Source organism: Myotis myotis, unplaced genomic scaffold (assembly GCF_014108235.1).
Source record: "Myotis myotis isolate mMyoMyo1 unplaced genomic scaffold, mMyoMyo1.p scaffold_m19_p_3, whole genome shotgun sequence".
In the NCBI taxonomy this organism is placed as follows: Eukaryota; Metazoa; Chordata; class Mammalia; order Chiroptera; family Vespertilionidae; genus Myotis; species Myotis myotis.
The window spans coordinates 120,761,866-120,782,884 of record NW_023416335.1 but is presented as its reverse complement, the minus strand read 5'-3'; the positions used below and the strand labels follow the sequence as shown (position 1 = coordinate 120,782,884).

Here is a 21,019-nt window from a genome sequence, read left to right as displayed (position 1 = left end):
AAATGAGAGCCTTGTTGAGTAATCTTGGTTGTAGATCCTTGCTTTCCATTACTTGGAATATAAGAAGCCAATTTCTTCTGGCCTGCAAAGCTTCTGTTGGGAAATCAGCTGACAATCTTATGGGAGCTCCCTTATAGGTAACTAACTGCTTTTCTCTTGCTGTTTTTAAGATTTTCTCTTTGTCTTTCATCTTTGGCATTTCAATTATGATGTGTCTTGGTGTGGGTCTTTTTGGGTTCATCTTGTTTGGGATGCTCTGTGCTTCCTGGAGTTGTGTGTCTATTTCATTCACCAAGTTAAAGAAGTTTTCCATCATCACTTGAAGTTGTCCCAGAAGCTTCTTGACCTATTCTTTTTTTTTCTTTTCTTTTCGCTGTTCTGGTTGGGTAATTTTCTGCTTTCTTATCTTCCAAATCACTGATTTGATCCTATGCTTCATCTACTCTACTGCTGATTCCTTGTAATATATTCTTAATTTGTTATTGTAGTCTTCATTTCTAACTGGTTCTATTTTATGTTTCCTATCTTTGTTGAAGTTCTCACCAAGATCCTTGAGTATCCTTACAGCCAGTGTTTTGAACTGATAGATTGCTTATTTCATTTTGTTTAGTTCTTTTTCTGGAGTTCTGTTCTGTTATTTTATTTGAAACATATTTCTTTTTCTCATTTTGGCAGGCTCCCTGAGTTTGTTTCTATGTTTTAGGCAGAGCTACATCTCAGGTCTTGGTAGAGTGGCCTTATATAGTTAGGTGTCCTGTAGGACCCAGTGGCACAGACTCCCCAGTCACCCTAAATTATGCACTCCAGATGTGTTCCCCATGTGGATTGTGTGCACCCTTCTATTGTAGTGGAGTCCTGATTGCTGTTGGCATGTCAATGGGAGGGATTTCCCCCCAAGGTCAATTGGCTGCAAGGACTTTCCACAACCACCATGGAGGACATGCTATGCAGTGGTCGACCCCATGGAGTTGGACTCACTTAAGGAGGGCTCTAATGCCTGCTGAGTCCACCACTTGGGTGTGCTGCTCATGGAGGTGGTTGGATGGTACTTCAGCATGGTCTGAAGCTGTCCACTGGGTGCGCTGGCTTTGGGGCCTACCAGGAGGTGCAAGCCAAGGTCAACTGCCATCTGTGTCCTGCCCAGGATGACCTGTCATGAGCTACAAAGCAATCTGCAGATGGCTGCTACATGTGCTGGGCTTGAGGTGCCTAGAGCAGGCCAAGCTAAGGCTGGCAGCCTCAAACTAAGGCTGGCTGCCACTAATGCCAAGCCTGGGGCCACTTATCAAGAGGTATGAGGCATGCCAAGGTCAGAAGCTCCGTGAGAGATTTTTAAAAAGTTGGTAGCATGAGCCAAGACATGGTATGTTTCTTTTTTTAACCACAATATTTTCCCCTGCCTAACTTTTGGGCCTTTGATTAACAGGAGTCTGGTCTAAGAAAACTGTTCTAAGCTGGTGATTTTCAGTAACCCCCTTTCTTTTTAGCAGAAATGGTCTATTTTCCCCAAAATTACATATCACATAAAATCTCAATAAAGAAAACCATAAAAGAGAACTACTTTGATTTAATCAGAAAGTAGGAGAGTCAGAATGCTACACACTCAGCCATCTTGCCTTGCCAGCATTTACGGTTCTTCCAAGGAACTTGGGCATTCTAAATAGTTTTACAATCACTGTTCTAGTAAGTTTTAAATCCATACCTCCATGATATGCAGGAATCTGTCTTCAGAGGGTGGGTGTGTGGCCTGCAAAATCCGCCATATGTGTTGAGTTTCATCTAGAGATACTTCCAGGAGATCTCCAATCATCATAAGTTCTTCCAGCTGGGCTTTAGCCCCAGGTGACAACTCCAACACTGGAGGTTCTAAACTTCGGGGCACCAAAGGGCTCTTCCGTGGCTGTTTCCTTGGGGTGCTAGAACCTTTCCAAAAATTTGTAAGACAAAATAAAAATGAAAACTATGAAAAAAATGTAATGTTTCCAAAATAAATAATTAGGGGAATGGTTCTTTCACCCCCAATAATTTAGACATTCTAATTGATTGCATCAGTATTAAAGTGAAAATGAAACTAAAAATAAATATGGAACAAAAATATCTAGAATTCTAATATGCACTCTAAAATATTGGTTTAGAGTACAAAACTGGTTCCTTATTGTTTATCCTGTGACTGAAGAAGGGGAATCTATAATAATAAAAGCACAATATGCTAATTAGACCAGATGGCCAAAGGACCTTCCAGACAAAGCCAGGGCTGTGAGGGCCGAGCCCCTTGCATGAATTTTGTGTAGCGGGCCCCTAGTAGAAAAGAATCTCTTAACCCATGCTCTCTTCCTTTTAGAGGATACCAACAGATTAAGCATATACCTGCCCTACATAAGTAAGTGATTATTTTTCTAATGAACAGACAACAAACACAGCTGACCCTTGGACAGGCAGGTTTGAACTACACAGATCATGGCCCACTTATATCTGAATAACTGGTCCACTTTAAAGCAGATTTTAAAAATTGGTGTATAAGTGGACCTGTGCAGTTCAAATTCAAGGGTCAACTATTTATTTGTTTTTGTTAATCTTCGGCCAAGGCTATTTTATTGATTTTTAGAAAGAATGGAAGGGAGGGAAGAAGGGAGGCAGAGAGAAGAGGGAGGGAGGGGGGAGGGGGAAAGGGAGAGAAAAACATCAATGTGAGAGAGACATATCAATTGGTTGCCTCCCACATGTGCCCTGACCAGGGCCAGGGATTGAACCTGCAACTTAGGCACATGCCCTTGACCAGGAATCGAACCCACGATCTTCCTTAGATGCACAGGCCAAGGCTCTACCACTGAGACACCCCACCCAGAGCAAGTCAACTGTATTTTTTATCTGAGGTTGGGAATCTGTGTATGCACAGGACTGGCTTAAGTTATGTGCTAATTTTTGACTGCACAGTGAGTCAGTGCCCCTTACCCCTGCACTGTTCAAAGGTAAATTGTAATATGCTGTCCCATAAAATTCTGAATTTTACTATGAAGAGATGAACACCCTCCATTTTCCAGAGATGTATCCTAAAGCAATGTGACTTATTTTCACTGGGAAAAAAGTGAACATAACAGAGAAATTATATCATAGCAGCACAATTCACCATAGCTAAGATCTGGAAACAGCCTAAGTGCCCATCAGTAGATGAATGGATTAGAAAACTGTGGTACACCTACACGATGGAATACTATGCTGCTCTAAAAAGGAAGGAACTCTTACCATTTGCAACGTCATGGATGGAACTGGAGAGCATTATGCTAAGTGAAATAAGCCAGTCAATGAAGGAAAAATACCACATGATCTCACTCATTCATGGATAATAGAGACCATTATAAACTTTTGAACAATAATAGATACAGAGGCAGAGCTGCCTCAAACAGATGGTCAAACTGCAGCGGGAAGGCCGGGGAGGGTTGGGGGGCAGGAGGTAGGGGGGTAAGAGATCAACTAAAGGACTTGTATGCATGCATATAAGCATAACCAATGGACATAAGACACTGGGGGATAGGGGAGGCTAGGGGACTGTCTAGGGCGGCGGGATAAAGTGGACACATATGTAATACCCTTTGTAATACTTTAAGCAATAAATAAAAAAAAAAAAAAAACAGAGAAATTATATACAAAGAAAAGGAAAAACTTTCTAACAATTAAAGCTTTCCGAAACTAGAATGAATATTCTTAAAAAGCAGCAAGTTCCTTAAGAACTCATAATGAACAAAAACAAAAAAAGACTAAATGGTTCCTTATCAGAGATTTTATAAAAATGAGAGATGGGACTAGATGGCCTCTAAAGTTCTTCTAATTAGAATTCAATAATTCTATGTAAGTTTTCAGATTATCAACCTAATGACAGAAAATGCAAATAGGGACATTTTCAGGTTCTAATAAAATTTCATGGCAAACATTATGTATTTAAAGAGGGATTCATAGTCTTGATTAATATAATGGTTTTTTTCTCACTGGTTTCAGCTAATCTTCTCCACACTGTTTTAAAGGGTAATACCTTGAGAACAACTCTTAGAAGCAGAAGAATAAGCATGTTCTGCACAGAATGAGGGAGCTGTCCACATGTGAGTGACCACCTCCTCAGACTTGATGGGAATCTCTTCATCACAAAAAAGATTGGGTTCCAGACTACTGGAGGACTTTACACTGGCTGTGTCCTGAAGAAGAAACAAAGAGGGGTATTAAAAATTAGAACCACTTGTGGCTCTCAAAGCCTAAAATAATTAATATACATAATAATATTATATATTAATAAGCATTAATATATTAATATATTTATTACTTCACAGAAAATGTTTACAAAGCCCTGGTGTAGAGTCCTACCCCCAGCACCACAAAAATTATAAAAGAGTGAGTCAGGAGAAAGATAAAAGCTTAATGACTAATATAACACCTGATTCTCCTTGTAGGGTGCATGAGATTATCCTTAATTAAACAGGGTACTTAAAAGGTTTTATAACAGGATTCTGGAAGACAATACCACTCACTGAAAATTTAGGGATACCAGCAGTTCATTATCTTCTTCCCTATTCAAACAAATTCTAAAAAGTAACACATCTGTACTATAGCCTGCACCATCTGTTGCTTTTTAGAATGGAATGGTCTTTTCTAACCTTAATTCTATTCATTTCATTGTAACTCAAGCAGGAAACTTTGTTAGGCTTTCAAAGTGGAAAGAATGGTGAACAGGAGGTAATGAAGGAAAGTCATAAGAACAAATTTAAAAAATTACTTCCCCAAGTGAAGTATGAAAAGTAAAGAGGTACAATATTGACTTTGACAAGTTAAAGATAAATTGTTAGCCCTAGAGGAAACACTGAAAAAGAAAATTAAATAAATACAAAAATATAAGAAACCAATAAAAAGTAAAATAAAGGAACAAAAAAAAAGGGGGTGGGGGCCTTAATAAAAAATAAATAGCAAGAACCCAGCCAGCATGGCTCAGTGGTTGAGGGTCGCCCTATGAACCAGGAAGTCACAGTTCAATTCCCAGTCAAGGCACATGCCCAGGTTGCAAGCTCGATTCCCAGTGTGGGGCATGCAGGAGGCAGCCAATCAATGATTCTCTCATCATTGATGTTTTTTCTCTCCCACTTCCTTCCTCTCTGAAATCAATAAAAATATTGTAAATAAAAATAAATAGCAAGATGGCCAACTTAAACCCAACCATGTCAACAATTACATTAAATGTAAATAGACTAAACACCCCCAATGAGAAGACAGGTCATGTTAATTAAAAAAAAAACCCACAAAAAACAAGACTCAACCATATATTTTAAGTTACATATATATGCAGATTACAAACCAGAAAGGACCCTATTTACATGCTATCTCAAGAGACACATTTTAATTATGTAGACACAGATAGGAGGAACCAAGATGGCAGCATAGGTAAATGCCGGTACTCACTGCATCCCACAACTATGTCAAAATTACAACTAAAATACAGAACAACCATCATTAAGAACCGCATTAAAGCTAGCTGAATGGAAGTCCTACAACTAGAGATGTAAAAAAGAAAGCACGTTGAAACTGGTTAGGAGGGGTGAAGGCATGGATCAGGCTGGTCCAGCACCCATGTAGGCTGTTTTTATAATCCAGAGGGAGATCGTCCCTGCAGAGGCCCCGTGAGGAGCAAAGGGTCCCAGCCCCACACCAGACACCCCCCCCCCCCCCACACACACACACAAACCCAGGGTCCCAGAGCTGGGAAGAGAAGTCCCCGTAAATTCAGGCTGAAAAACCAGCAGGGATTGTGGCCAAGGGACACAAAGGCTGCCAGAGACTCAGGTGTTCCTCTTAAAGGGCCAGGCACAAACTTACTCGGACTCGATTCCTCTGAGCTTCAGTGCCAGGAGAAGTTAGGGGACCCAAACACATAAGGGGAAGAACTGAATTATCTGGCATCAGGGCAGGAATTCGGAAGCAGCTTGTTACCAGACGGAGATGCTCACAGGAGTCATTGTTCCTAGGCCAAGAACTCCCCTGTCCCAGGGCTGACTGGCAACCTTATGTGAGTCCCCATCAACCTGGAGTACACTGTTTGCTCTGCCCTGGTGATTCCGTGAGACACTGCCCAATCCAATTTGCAGCCCCACCCAAGCTGTTTGCAGCAGCTTTTTGATAGGAATGGCTTATTCCAGCTCAGGCTTCAGACTTTGCTAAAATCTCTCAAAAAAGCTGCAGCTGGTGTCAGGATGCCCTAAATCTATACTAATAAAAGGTAATACGCTAATTAGACCAGACGTCTTCCAGACATCCTTCTGGACAAAGCCTCAGTGGCGGGGGCTGAGGCAGTTAGGGGTGATGAGGCTGGCAGATGAGAGCAGTTAGGGGCGACCAGGCCGGCAGGGGAGGGCAGTTAGGGGCAACCAGGCTGGCAGGAGAGGGCAGTTAGGGGTGATCAGGCTGACAGACAGAGTGGTTATGGGCAATCAGGCAGGCAGGCGAGCGATTAGGAGCCAGCAGTCCCGGATTGCGAGAGGGACATCCCCCGAGGGTTCCCGGATTGGAGAGGGTGCAGGCTGGGCTGAGGAGACTTCTCCCAACCCCATGCACGGATTTCGTGCAACAGGCCTCTAGTTTATCAATAAAAGGACCAAGATCCAGCACCAGCCTGCCTTACTTCACAGCTGGGCCTCACCTGGGTATATCCAAATCCGAAACAAATAGGAGGAATCTGCAGATCTCTCTGTAGCTCCTGCCAGGTGGCCCCAGGCAGTGGCTGATTTTGCACCTCCCTGGAGACCCTAGAGCCAGTGCACCTGGTCGACAGCTTCAGACCATATCAGATTACAACTCTTCACATCCATAAGCGACACACTCAAGAGGCAGACTCAGTGAGCACCAAAGCCCCACTGAAGCAAGTCTGGCTCTATAGGGGTGTTTCCTGCACAGCAGCTCTCCCACTGTAGTCACAGCTGGTCCTCACAGCCAATTGGCTTGGAGGTCAATTCCTCCCAGTGACACCAACAGCAATCAAGTCTCAACTACAACAAGACTGTGCACTCAGCCCACAAAGGACTGCAACTAGAGAGCCCAGCTCAAGTGACTGGGAAGGCTGAGCAACTGGGCCCCTATAGGATACCTACTACACAAGGCCACTTTACCAACTCCAGGAGACATAGCAGCTCTATCCAATACATAGAAACAAACACAGGGAAGCAGCCAAAATGCAGAGACAAAGCAACATGTCACAAATGAAAGAAAGCAAACCACGGTTATAAGGTTACTCAAGGATCTTCATGAGACCTTCAAGAGACTTAGTGAGACTTTCAAGGATCTTAGTAATAATGCCAAAGACATGGAAAAGGACCAGTCAGAAATTAAGCATACACTAACTGAAATAAAGAATAATTTACAGGGATTCAACAGTAGAGGATTCCGAGAATCAAATCAATGATTTCGAATATGAGGAAGCAAAGAACACCCAATCAGAAGAACAAAAAGAAAAAAGAATTAAAAATAAATAATAGACAAACATGGTAATTGACCGTACCTTCGCTATGCCTCCCATTGGCTAATCAGTGAGATATGCAAATTAGCCGCCAACAAAGATGGTGGCTAATTTGCATAATGCAGGCAGGTCGGGAGAGCGCGAGCCGCCAGCGCAAGCCGCCATCCAGGCCCCCGTGGGTGACCCCAGAAGCCGCCAGCCTGCCGCCCTTGATCAGATCCGGTCCCGGGCCGCAGGCCAGCCCTGGAAGCCCCAGAAGCCGCCTACCTGCTACCCGTGATCGGATCTGGTCCCAGGCCACAGGCTGGCCCCTGAAGCCCCAGAAGCTGCCTAATATGGCAATAACTCAGTAAGCACTCTAAAAGTCAGAGGCATAAATGCACCAATTAAAAGACATATTATGAGGGTGAATCAAAAACAAAACCCACTTTAAATATAAAGACACATATAGATTAAAAGTAAATGAATTAAGCTGCAGCCTGTTTTGCTCAGTGGATAGAGCATTAGCCCTTGGACTGAAGGGTCCCAGGTTAGATTCCAGTCAAGGGCATATACCTCAGTTGCTGGCTTGATCCCAGTTCCTATCAGAGCATGTGCAGGAGGGAACCAATCAATGTGTCTCTCCCTTTCCCTTCACTCTCTCTAAAATTCAATGGAAAAATATCCTTGGGTGAAGATTAACAAAAACAAAGTAAATGGAGTAAGTAACATTAAAGAGATTATAAGAAAAATATATTCCAAATTTTGTTAGTTGTATAATAGTTATGTTTAAATTGTTAACACCTAAGAAATTGGGTGAAAGGTACATATAATATGCTGTAGTATTTTATAGGTTTTTTTTTACATGTATGAGATTATTTCACATTAAAATATTAAAAAATTAAAAATTAATAAAATATTAATTGAAATGTATCTGCATTACATGAAAAATCTCCTAATTGCTTCTAGCATAATTTATTAAATTGTGCTAAAATTTACAAGGGTTCAATTAAAAGATATCTTAATTCTAAATGATATAATAGAAAATATATAATAGTGCAGTTATAAGCACTTATCTGAAAATAAAAATTTAAAGAAGTGAATTTAAAGAAGGGATTAGCCAAAGAAAATATATGCACAACCCATGGACACAAACAACAGTATGGTGATGGCCAGAGAGAAGTGGGGGGCAAGAGCTGGGTAGAGGGGGCAAAAGGGGGTAAATAGGGACATCCTTAATAATAATAATAATAATAATAATAATAATAATAAAAGGCTAATATGCAAATTGACTGAATGGCACAATGGCCGGTTGCTATGATGCGCACTGGCCACCAGCGGGCAGACGCTCAATGCAGGAGCTGCCCCCTGGTGGTCAGTGCACTTCCATATAGGGAGTGCCACTCAGCCAGAAACTGGTTCATGGCTGGCCAGAGCAGAGATGGTGGCAGAAGCCTCTCCCACCTCCATGGCAGCACTAAGAATGTCCAACTAATGGTTTAGGCCCGATCCCTTGGGGGCCTAAGCCTTTAGTCAGACATCCCCCGAGGGCTCCCTGGCTGCCAGAAGGATGTCTGACTGTAAGCTTAGGCCTGATCCTCCGGGGAGTGGGCCTAAGTCAACAGGTGGACATCCCCTAAGGGGTCCTGGAGTGCAAATGGGCGCAGGCTGAGCTGAGGGGACCCCCATCCCCACCCCCAGTGCACAAATTTTTGTGCACCGGGACTCTAGTTAAAAAATATGAAGATAGTGTAAGGAGCCTCTGGGACAACTTCAAGTTTACCAACATTTGCATTATGGGGGTGCCAGAAGAAGAGAAAGAGCAAGATATTGAAAACTATTTGAAGAAATAATGACAGAAAACTTCCCTTACCTGGTGAAAGAAATAGACTTACAAGTCCAGAAAGCACAGAGAGTCCAAAACAAGAGGAACCAAAGAGGCCCACACCAAGACACATCATAATTAAATGCAAAGGTTAAAAACAAAAAGAGAATCTTAAAAGCAAGAGAAAAGCAGTTAGTTACCTACAAGGGTGCGCCCATATGACTGTCAGCTGATTTCTCAACAGAAACTATGCAGACCAGAAGGGAGTGGCAAGAAATATTCAAAATGATGAAGAGCAAGGACCTACAATCAAGATTACTCTATCCAGCAAAGCTCTCATTTAGAATTGAGGGTCAGATAAAGAGCTTCACAAAATACCGGCTCTTCCACAAAATACTGACTTCCGCACATTGGCCACGAAATTTTAATCGCACTGTACATGCACGCCCGCACGTGGTATTTTGTGGAAGAGCCAGTACTCAAAGCAAGATACAATGAAATTTTTAAAAAATAACTAGATAGATGTTAACAACCAAAGAAAAAATACTAAATCAGCCATGAAAGTTTTCAGTAACTAAAAGAATAATTTTGTTAGTCCCTCTTAAGACCTAAGGAGTTACATGGTGAGAAAAATAAAGTTTAAAATTCCACTCTTAAAAAAAAACCTGTTATTTCATCATCAATCTATGTTTTTTTGGAGCTTTGAAAAAAATGCTATCACCATAAACTCAAGATAAATAGATTACTAGCTTTCTCTTCTACTCTTAAGCCTCAAACATCTTGTTAAACAAACCCAGTGATCAGATATGTACCTACACACCTGACCATGTAATTACCTTCATGTCATAGCCATATGTCTCCCGAATGTCTTCATCAGAATCTGTTTCTTCATCATCATAATCCATTGTTTGTCGAGGGGAAGAAGATACACTGCTCACCACCCGGTTAAAAGCAGACTGTTGGAAAGTAGGTAAGTGTCCCTAAACAACAAATAATTTCAGGATGAACAGAGAGACACACTGAATAAACATGGGTAATATGTGATTATGACTACCAAAATGTAATGAACTTGCAAAGTGGCTAAACAGAGTTCACCAGTTAGTACAGAGCAAATTATTTGCCTACGATACCAAGGCCCACCTGAATAATATTTCCAAATAATTTTTCACTAAAATGACTTAGTTATATATTCAAAATCCTATAGGTGTATAAAGAAAGAAGATGTTATGGATAATCTAACTGCTGGCAACTTACTGTTGTCTTCCTAATCAACTGTTAAGATAGATTTGACTTAGTACTTACACACTGACAAACATTATCTTATGAAATAAAAAAAGAAAATCCTAAACTTGCCTGTAAATCTGGATTGGCAGCTGCTTTTTGGAGTTCTGCACTGATGATCTTTTCAGTTTTTTCTCGAGCTGCCTGCTCCACCATACGCTGGCTCAACACAGATAGTTTGGCCAGGGCAGAAGACAGTTCATCTGTGGCTAGAGCCTGCCGGGCTCTATCCTGCCAACTCATAGCACGTTCTGTCAAACACTGTAGGGCTTCTCCTTCAGGCAACCGTACAGGCAACTTCTGAAGGGATACTAGGAGTGACAGAATAGTCTCTAGCCTTGGCCTTCGAGAGCGCATACAAAGAGGGCAAAGGAATTTTACTTCCTTAGCCTGCCAACTAGACCCTTTTTTCTGGGTACTTGACTTAGGCAGGGGAACACAGCTATTATGGAACCAGTCTTTGCAGAGCTCACACTGCAGCATAAATCCACTGGCTGTCTTGCGGCAAATGCAAAATTTTACTTCTTCTATGCGGTCCACCATTGTCATCTTGGCTAGATTGGCTGCTCTGAGGGAATGCATGGCTTCAATCTCTTTTTGCTCACGTTCTTTGAAAACTGCCACCTGTACACAAAGAACATTTAAAAGAAAGGAGTCACTGCAAAATACTCCATAAATACCAAAATCCTTAAGGCTGAGGGATCATCTCCAAGTTGGGGCCTCATAGTAACAAGCATTGTCCTTAAAAAAAAAAAAAAAAAAAAAAAAAAATCAGCCGAAACCGGTTTGGCTCAATGGATTAGAGCGTCGGCCTGCGGACTGAAAGGTCCCAGGTTCGATTCCGGTCAAGGGCATGTACCAGGGTTGCGGGCATATCCCCAGTGGGAGATGTGCAGGAGGCAGCTGATCAGTGTTTCTCTCTCATCAATGTTTCTATCTCTCTCTCTCCCTTCCTCTCTGTAAAAAATCAATAAAATAAAAAAATAAAAAAAATAAATCAGTTGTCAATCATTTTGTAAAATGGGGGGGGTGCCAGTTTCCATATAAACGTTCCTGTGTGAAATGGGCAAAATGCTACTATATTTGACAATTTCATCAGTAGAGAAAGAACTTTGAATTATTCTGTAGGGTGCAGTAGACAGTATGCCTTGAAGTCAAGTGACCCTAAGTATGAAGCTTGGCTCTTGTACTTATATATTGTTGATCTGGGGCACAAGTTTTCTGAATCTCAATTTTCTGAAAAATGAGGATACCACCAAACTCATTTTGTTGTTTTAAGGATTAAATAAGATAATACATCAAAATGCTTAACTTGGTGCCTGGCACAAGGTAAACACTCAATAAATACTAGCTTCCCATCCACTGGCAATTCATTCCCTGGGAGGAAGTTCTATACAAATCAATTTTTATTTATTTCTAGAAGGCCTCTCCAACTTATGTGGAGTAACACAGCCTGATGACCAATTATAACAAAATTTTATGTAGCTCATTTCAAAAAAGTAAATGAAAGCAAATAACATTTAATTATCATGAATACTGTCAGTAGATTTTCTTTTTAAACTTTTAATAGTTTTGAAACAATCTATAATAATAAAAGTATAATATGCTAATTAGACCAGACGTCCTTCCGGATGATCTACTGGACAAAGCCGGAGCTGTGAGGGAAGCCCGGATCTAGGGTGCCAGAGGGAAGCCAGTGCCAGCAGCCGGGAGAAGTAAGGCCTACTCTTGCATGAATTTCGTGCATCAGGCCTCTAGTTTTGAAATAATTTCCTATTCTATTTGCCTGGTAAGATGACCTGTTGGGCAGGCTCCCTAATGAGAAATCATTTCTGCTGGCCTCAAAACACAATCATTTGGCAACAATATTGTAATAACTATTTATGGTATCAGGTGGGTACCTGAACTATTGGGGGGAACACTTTGTAAAGTATATGATTATCTAACCACTATGCTGTACACCTGAAACTAGTATAAAATAATGTTGAATGCAAACTGTAATTGAAAAGTAAAATTGGGAAGGAAAAACAACAACATAGGATCATTTGTAGACAGAAAGAGCCATAGGCAACTCCTTACTACATACTGACCAAATTCATTTTTATTTTTTCTCTTTCCTCAGGCTCCTAGTAATCTTAACAACATTCCTCCTACTCTCAAACAAAATCCAAAAACAAACAAAACAAAACAAAAAACACCACTATACTGTACATTACATCCCCATGACTATTCTATAATAACCAATTTGTACTTCTTAATGCCTTCACCTAATTACCTACAAATATTCTATTGAGCACTCACTATACTGTTGAATGCTACTGAGAGAAGGAAGATATTTTAAACAGCAGCAGATATCAGTAAGCTGATACAATTCCTTTAAAAACCACAACAGCATTAAGCCATTAAATTCTAACCCAGTAATCCCATTCCTAAGTGTCAAGTGTAAGAAAATAACTTGAAAAAGGAAAAAGCGCCTAGCCAGTTTGGCTCAGTGGATAGAGTGTCCGCCTGTGGACTGAAGGGTCCCAGGTTCGATTCCGGTCAGGGGCACATGCCCGGGCTACAGGCTCGATCCCCTCAGGGGCGTGCAGGAGGCAGCCAATCAACAATTCTCTCTCGTCATTGATGTTTCTCTCTCTCTCTCACCCTCTCCCTTTTTCTCTGAAATCAATAAAAATATTTTTTTTTAAAGAAAAAGCTATATACAAAGAAGTTCACTTTATTAGTATCCATAATAGTAAACACTTAATAACAACCAAATGTTCAACATCAGAAAAATGTTCAGTAAATATTAGAAAATTTTATAAAATATTAAACTATTAAGACAATAATAAAGAATGATATAGAAAAAATTTTAGGGAGAGAACAGTAAACTTTTTATATACTTTGATTATAAATATTTTAAAAATATTTGAAATATATATAACCATAAAGCCAGAGAAAGTATATAAAAATAGAAACAGTGAATGCACTAATATCTTCACAGAATTTTGTATTTACCATACAAAGCCAAAATGCAAATCATAATTTCTTACCACCATGGCTGTATCTCTGGTTTCCTCCAATCCTTCCTCCAGATCACTCAGAGGCTCATGGTCCAGATCCTTTTCTTTTTCTTTTTCTATTAGTTCTTTTACTTTTTTCCTTCTGTTTTTACCAGTCCCATATATACCAATGTCAGTTCGGGGACTTAGCACCTACAAAAATAAAACCAAATACTGAGCTCTCGTTTAAAAAAAAAAATTCTTAAAACTGAAAATAATAAAAGGAACCATTTATTGACTACTCAGCAAGTCCTAGGCACTTTCTTAAGGGCTTAACACACATTACCTAATTCAATTCTCATAACAGTCCTCTGAAGTAGGTATTGTCTATATTTTACAAACGGGAAAACTGAGGCTCAGAAAGGAAACAACTTGCCCAAGGACACAGGGTTAGTAATTAGGGAGCCAGTCCTCAAACATGAAACTATCATATTTCAACGCCTATGCCCTTAACTACTATTTATTTATTTTATCATTTTTTAATTTTCAGTTATGGTTGACATACATTACTATATTAATTTCAGGTATACATCCCAGTAATTAGACATTATATAACTTACAAGTGATCATCCTGATACATCTTGAACCCATCTGACACGATACAGAACTATTAGGATATTACTGACTTTATTCCCTGTACTATACATTACATCCCCATGAATATTCTGAAATAATCATTTTTTTAAATTTAAATTTTTTATTGTTTAAAGTATTACATGAGTTTCCTTTTACTCCCATTGACCTCTCCCCGGCCACTTCCACCCACCAGCACATGCCCTCACCCCGCTACTGTCTGTGTCCATTGGTTATGCTCATATGCATGCATACAAGTCCTTTGGATGATCTCTTACCTCCTCACCCCCTGCCTTCCCTCATAGATTGGACAGTCTGTTCGATGCTTTTATGTCTCTGGTTCTATTTTTGTTCATCAGTTTATGTTGTTCATTATATTCCACAAATGAGTGATATTTATCTTTCTCTGACTGGCTTAGTTTGCTTGGCATAATGCGCTCCAGTTCCATCCATGCTGTTGCAAATGGTAAGAATTCCTTCTTTTTTATAGCAGCATAGTAGTCTATTGTGTAGATGTACCACCGTTTTTTAATCCACTCATCTGCTGATGGGCACTTAGGCTATTTCCAAATCTTAGCTATTGTAAACTGTGCTGCTATGACCATAGGGGTACATATATCCTTTCTGATTGGTGTTTCTGTTTTCTTGGGATATGTTACTAGAAGTGGGATTACTGGGTCAAATGGAAGTTCCATTTTTAATTTTTTGAGGAAACTTCACACTGTTTTCCACAGTGGCTGCACCAGTCTGCATTCCCGCCAGCAGTGTTTGCACAAGGGTTCCTTTATCTCCGCATCCTCGCCAGAGCCTGTCGTTTGTTGATTTGTTGATGATATCCATTTTTACAGGTCTGATGGTACCTCATTGTTGTTTTGATTTGCATCTCTCAGATGATTAGTGACTTTGAGCATGTTCTCATGTCTCTTGGCCTTCTGTATGTCCTCTTTCGAAAAATGACTATTTAGGTCCTTTGCCCATTTTTTATTGGATTATCTTCCTTTTGTTAAGTTGTATGAGTTTCCTATAAATTTTGGAGATTAAACCCTTATCAGAGATAACATTGGCAAATATGTTCTCCCATGCAGTGGGCTTTCTTGCTGTTTTGCTGATGGTTTCTTTTGCTGTGCATAAGCTTTTTCTTGTGATACAGTCCCATTTGTTTATTTTCTCCTGAGTTTCCATTGTCCTAGGAGCTGTATTGGTAAAGATATTGCCGAAACCGGTTTGGCTCAGTGGATAGAGCATCGACCTGCGGACTGAAAGGTCCCAGGTTCGATTCTGGTCAAGGGCATGTACCTGGGTTGCGGGCACATCCCCAGTAGGAGATGTGCAGGAGGCAGCTGATCGATGTTTCTCTCTAGCTCTCTATCTCTCTCCCTTCCTCTCTGTAAAAAATCAATAAAATATATTAAAAAAAAAAAAAAAAGATATTGCTACGACATATGTCTGGTAATTTGCTGCCTATGGATTCTTCTAAGATTTTTATGGTTTCCTGTTTTACATTTAAGTCCTTTATCCATTTTGAGTTTATTTTTGTGTATGGTGTAAGTTGGTGATCTAGTTTCATTTTTTTGCATGTATCTGTTCAATTTTCCCAACACCATTTATTGAAGGGACGGTCTTGACTCCATTGTACGCTCTTGCTTCTTTTGTCAAATATTAATTGAGCATAATGGCCTGGGTAGATTTCTGGGTTTTCTGTTCTGTTCCATTGGTCTATATGTCCATTTGTACTTTATTATTATTTTTTTTTAGCAGGTTTAACTCACTTTATTTTTCTTGTATAAAATTATGTGGTGGCCACAGCTGGAGCCTGGGTCCTCTGCACAGAAACTCTGGTGTGGGTCTTTACAAGATGGTCAGTGAATTCCTGATAGGGAGACTTGGTGAACACAGTCTCTTTCCAGAGATCTGGGGTGAGATAGCTGTAGGTCTTAGAGATGGCATCAAAGGTGGCCTTGGCAAAGTTGCCCAGGGTGTCAGTGTAGCCCCTGGCTGAGGTGTAGCAAGTCGTCAATATCGGCCCATCATTAGCAACTTCTTAGGCACAAGAGCCGAGATAATGGCCGTACCCCTGGGGGCAGGGATGAGGCGCACCAGTACAGAGACACAGCGGCCAGTCACCTTGCAAGGTACGGTGTAGGGTTTGCTGATCTTGTTTCCCCAGTAGCCTCGCTGCACTGGCACAATAGAGAGCTTGGCCAGGATAATGGCTCCTCGGATGGCAGTGGCTACTTCCTTTGAGCACTTCACACCCAGACCAACATGTCCATTGTAGTCCCCAATGGCGACAAATGCCTTGAACGGGGTCCTCTGGCCAGCACTTGTCTGCTTTTGCACAGGCATGATCTTCAAGACTTCATCCTTGAGGGATGCCCCTGAGAAAAAGTCAATGATCTCAGATTCCTTGATGGGCAAGAATAGATTTCTTCTAGGGATTTGATTTTCATGTCCTTGACCAGGCTGCCCAGCTTGGTGACAGGGATCATCCACTTCTTGTCCTCGGCCTTGACTCCACGAGCTCCGCGGCCTCAGCCCTTGCCCCGAATGCCACTGCCAAATCCTCCACGGAAGCCACGGCAACCTCCTATTCTGGGGCCTCCAGGGCCTCCCGCAGCACCAGCGTCACCCGCCATTTGGTGTTTCGTGGGAAAAGAAGAAGTACATTTGTACTTCTTAATGCCTTCACCTTTGTAACCCATTCTCCCAACCCCCTTCCCAGCTGGGAACTGCCAAAACGTTCTCTGTATCTATGAGTCTATTTGTGTTCTACTTACTTATTTTGTTTTGTTAAATTCAAATGTTATAGAAATGTATTTATTGCCTTCCTCTTCCTCCTCTTCTTCTTCTTGACCTTTTTTCTTCTTTTTGACCCTTTAATATTTCATATAAAACTGGTTTGGTGGTGATGAGCTTCTTTAGCTTTCTCTTGTCTGAAAAGTTCTTTATCTGTCTTTTGATGAGCTTTGCTAGGTACAGTAATCTTTGTTGTAAGTCCTAGCTTTTCATCACTTTGAATATTTCTTGCCAATCCCTTCTGAGCTGCAAAGTTTCTGTTGAGAAATCAGCTCTGTTATAGGTAACTAACTACTTTTCTCTTGCTGCTCTTAAGATTCTCTCTTTGTCTTTAAGCTTTTGCGTTTTCATTATGATATATCTTGGTGTGGGCCTCTTTGGGTTCATCTTATTTGGAACTCTACACTTCCTGGACTTGTATCTATTTCCTTCACCAAGTTAGGCAAGTTTTCTGTCATTATGTTTTAAAATAGGTTTCAATTTCTTGCTCTCTCTCTTCTCATTTCCCATGGAAATGTTGGTACACTTGAAGTTGTCCCAGAGGCTCCTTATACTATCCTCATTCTTTGTACTTTTTCTTTTTGCTGTTCTGATTGGGTCTTTTTGGCTTCCTTACATTCTAATTGCTGATTTGATTTTCAGCTTCATCTACTCTACTGTTGATTCCTTGTAAATTATTCATTTCAGTTAGTGTATACTTCATTTCTGACTGGTCCTATTTTATGCTGTTGAGGTTCTCACTAAGTTCATTGAGCATCCTTGTAACGAGTATTTTGAACTATGAATCTAGTAGATTGCTTATCTCCATTTTGTTTAGTTCTTTTTCTGGAGTTTTGTTCTGTTCTTTCATTTGGGATGTTTCTTTGTCTCATTTTGACAGCCTCTAAAATGAGACAAACTTTCTCTGAGCTCTAGCATTGGGCAGCATTTAGTCCTTGTGTGGTGGGGGGGGGGGGGGGGTTGTTTCAATGTATTAGGTAGAGCTGCTACATCTCCCAGGCTTGGTAGAGTAGCCTAATGTATTAAGTGTTCTCTAGAGCAGCGGTCGCCAACCTTTCAGACCTCACAGACCACCAGTGGCCCGTGGACCACAGGTTGGCGACCACTGCTCTAGAGTCCAGTGGCACAGTCACCCCGAACACCCAAGCTAGGCACTTGAGGTACATTCCCCGTGTAGGCTGTATACACCTCCTGTAGTAGTTGAATCTTGATTGCTGTTGGCACATCAATGGGAGTGACTTATCCTCAGATGGATCAGCTGAAAGGACTGGCTGTAACCATTGACCACTAGCCTCCAACCACCATGGAGGATCAGCTATGCAGAGGCCAACTACACAGAGTAGGACTTACTTCAGCAGGGCTCTGGTGCCTGCTGAGTCCACCTCTTAAGTTTGTTGCTCATTGAGGTGGTTAGATGGTAGTGCTTCAATGTGTCCTAAAAGCTGCCCACTGGGTACACTGGCTCTGGGACCTTCAGGGAGGTGCAAGCCAAGATCAGCTGCCGCCTGTGCTCTGCCTGGGGCATGAACTACAAAGGCCACCAGGTATGAGCTACAAAGCAATCTACAGATGGTTGCTACTTGTGCTGAGTCTGGAAGTGCCCTCCAAACTGTGACCCAAGGCCAGCTACCACTATGCCTGGGGCCAACTTAGTGAGAGGTGTGCAGCTTACTGAGAGACAGATGCTGCTTGTTTTGGGAAATTCTGAAGCATGAAAATCTGAAACATGAGCTAAGATGGCCATTCATATGGAAAAGCAACTGGAAACAGCTCAGGTCCTGGCCAGGTAGCTCAGTTGGTTACAGCATCATCCCGATATGCCAAGGTTTTGGGTTAGATTCCTAGTCAGGACACATATAAGAATCAACCAATGAATGCATAAATAAGTAGAACAACAAACTGATCTCTCTCTCTCTCAATCAATCCATCAATAAACTTATTATTTTTTTTAAAGAAACAGCTTGGGTGGGACCAAAAGATGGGTGGGGCCTCAGGGAATCACCAGGATTGGGCAAACAGTGTGAGCCAGGCTGATGCAAGTCTCAGATATGGTGCTCACCTGCCAGCTTTCTGGCGGGGGTGGGGCTGATGAAAGGAACAGTGGCCTCTGCCAGCACTTCTGTCTGGGAGAAAGTTCCCGTCCCCTTAGCTCTCATCCTGATGCTGAACAATTCAGTTCCTCCTTGTTCCAGCCTGTAAGTTGCTGCCCCATGTTGGCAATCAGAGAAAGTGAATCTGAGTGAGTCCTTATGCAGGGCCCTTTAATAGGAACTGCCGGGGACTCCAGCAGTCTCTATGTCCCTCAGCCTCAATCCCTACTGGTTTTTTATAGCCAGGAGTTATGAGGACTTCTCTTCCAGCATTGGAACTTGGGCTGGGGGACCTGGTGTGGGTTGGGGTCTCTTGTTCCTCAGTGGGGACCTCTGCAGCTAAAATATCCCTCCTGATTTTTATCTGACACATGTGGGTGTGGGACCAGCCCATTCTGTGTTTCTGCCCCACTAACAGTTTCAATGGGGCTTCTTTAATTCCCTAGTGGTAGGACTTCCATTCAGCTGAATTTCAGATGGTTCTGAATGATGTTTGTTCTATAGTTTAGTTGTGATTTAATGTGGTTGTGGGAGCATGCAAGTACCAAGTTTACCTGCGCTGCCATATTGACCAACTAGTATGTTTAAATGCTCAAGATGAAAAGGGTAATGAGTATTTAAATTTGTGCTTCTGAGAAAGATCTTTTCAGTGACAGAATCCATTAATAACAGAGATAAGATCCAGGCTAATTGACACAGCACAGGGGGAACCAGAAATAAGTTTTGTCATAGGCTCCAGATTTCTGGTCAACATTTAATATTACCTAATAGGAATCACTTGTATAATCATGACCAGATAAAATGAAAACAATAATACTACTACCTACTTCTGATAAGGAGACTGAAGTATGTATCCAAAAATTAAACTACTCTTTACCTGTAACAATGTATGGCTAGAATTCTTCTTAAGAAAGGTCCGCCCAGTCCGTTCTCTCCACGCCCGAGCTGCTGCTACTTGTGATTCTACCTGGGGCAATGCATCAAGACGCACAGGGATAGGACGCCCTTTAGCAGATAAACTCTCCAGCTGCTCCAAGTAAGCATAGTTGCTGCCACTCTGAAAAACAAAAGTACATCCTCACACAATTTGCATTCACTTATGGAGTTTAGAGTGACTCTTTTAATTAAATATTCTTTAAATGTAATTGTGCCTCTTGAATTAACAGATACTAATGTTTTTAAAAAGTATGTGCAAATACAACATGCAGATGATGTATAGAATTGTACACTTGAAATGATATATTAACTAATATCACCTCAATAAATTTAATTTTAAGTAAATTCATGTTGTCATAAAGATTTTAATTTTATTAATCAATGAGGGGATCAGTAAGATATAAAAACCAGTTCAAAGGACAATGTAAGAACAGACATATATGTGCAATTAGAAATGAGAAAAGGAATTTCCTAATGGATGGAAACAGATATTTAATATCATACAGCAGCAGTCGCCAACCTTTCGGACCTCGCAGACCACCGGTTGGCAATCATTGCTCGAAAGGTTTCCTTAAACCAGCAGTTGCCAACCTTTCAGACCTCACGAACCACCAGTGGTCCGAGGACCACCGGTTGGCAACCACTGTCATACAGGACAATGGAATGATCTTTTCTACAGTGTGGAAATCAACTGTTCCAAATACAAGGACAAATGTAATTGCTTCTCCATGAAAATAATTCATTTGTATCACTATCATTTTAAAATAATTGACAGAGTTGTTAAATAGCTTCATCAAAGATAATTTAAGGTATACAGCCCTAGAATTAAATAATTGTGAAGGATGCCGAAACCGGTTTGGCTCAGTGGATGGAGCGTCGGCCTGCGGACTGGGGGGTCCCGGGTTCGATTCCGGTCAAGGGCATGTAAAAGGTTGCGGGCAAATCCCCAGTGGGAGATGTGCGGGAGGCAGCTGGTCGATGTTTCTCTCTCATCGATGTTTCTAACTCT

General features: G+C 41.2%; 1 protein-coding gene and 1 pseudogene across 8 annotated transcripts in view; both read right to left on the bottom strand.

Annotated features, from left to right (window-relative positions):
- The window catches only part of KDM5A (lysine demethylase 5A), a 103,311-nt gene that overhangs the window by 15,784 nt on the left and 66,508 nt on the right, over positions 1-21,019 (bottom strand). For 7 of the 8 annotated variants that reach the window (XM_036301551.1, XM_036301547.1, XM_036301549.1 and 4 more), the window contains 6 exons: positions 19,952-20,131; positions 13,607-13,768; positions 10,644-11,195; positions 10,127-10,270; positions 4,028-4,187; positions 1,703-1,923 (listed from right to left, as the gene is read on the bottom strand). In XM_036301551.1, coding sequence (XP_036157444.1) covers positions 1,703-1,923; positions 4,028-4,187; positions 10,127-10,270; positions 10,644-11,195; positions 13,607-13,768; positions 19,952-20,131 — 1,419 coding nt within the window. The remainder of the gene's footprint in view (positions 1-1,702; positions 1,924-4,027; positions 4,188-10,126; positions 10,271-10,643; positions 11,196-13,606; positions 13,769-19,951; positions 20,132-21,019) is intronic. The other variant, XM_036301554.1, reaches the window with a different exon arrangement.
- Positions 15,870-17,462, bottom strand: LOC118651886 (annotated as a pseudogene).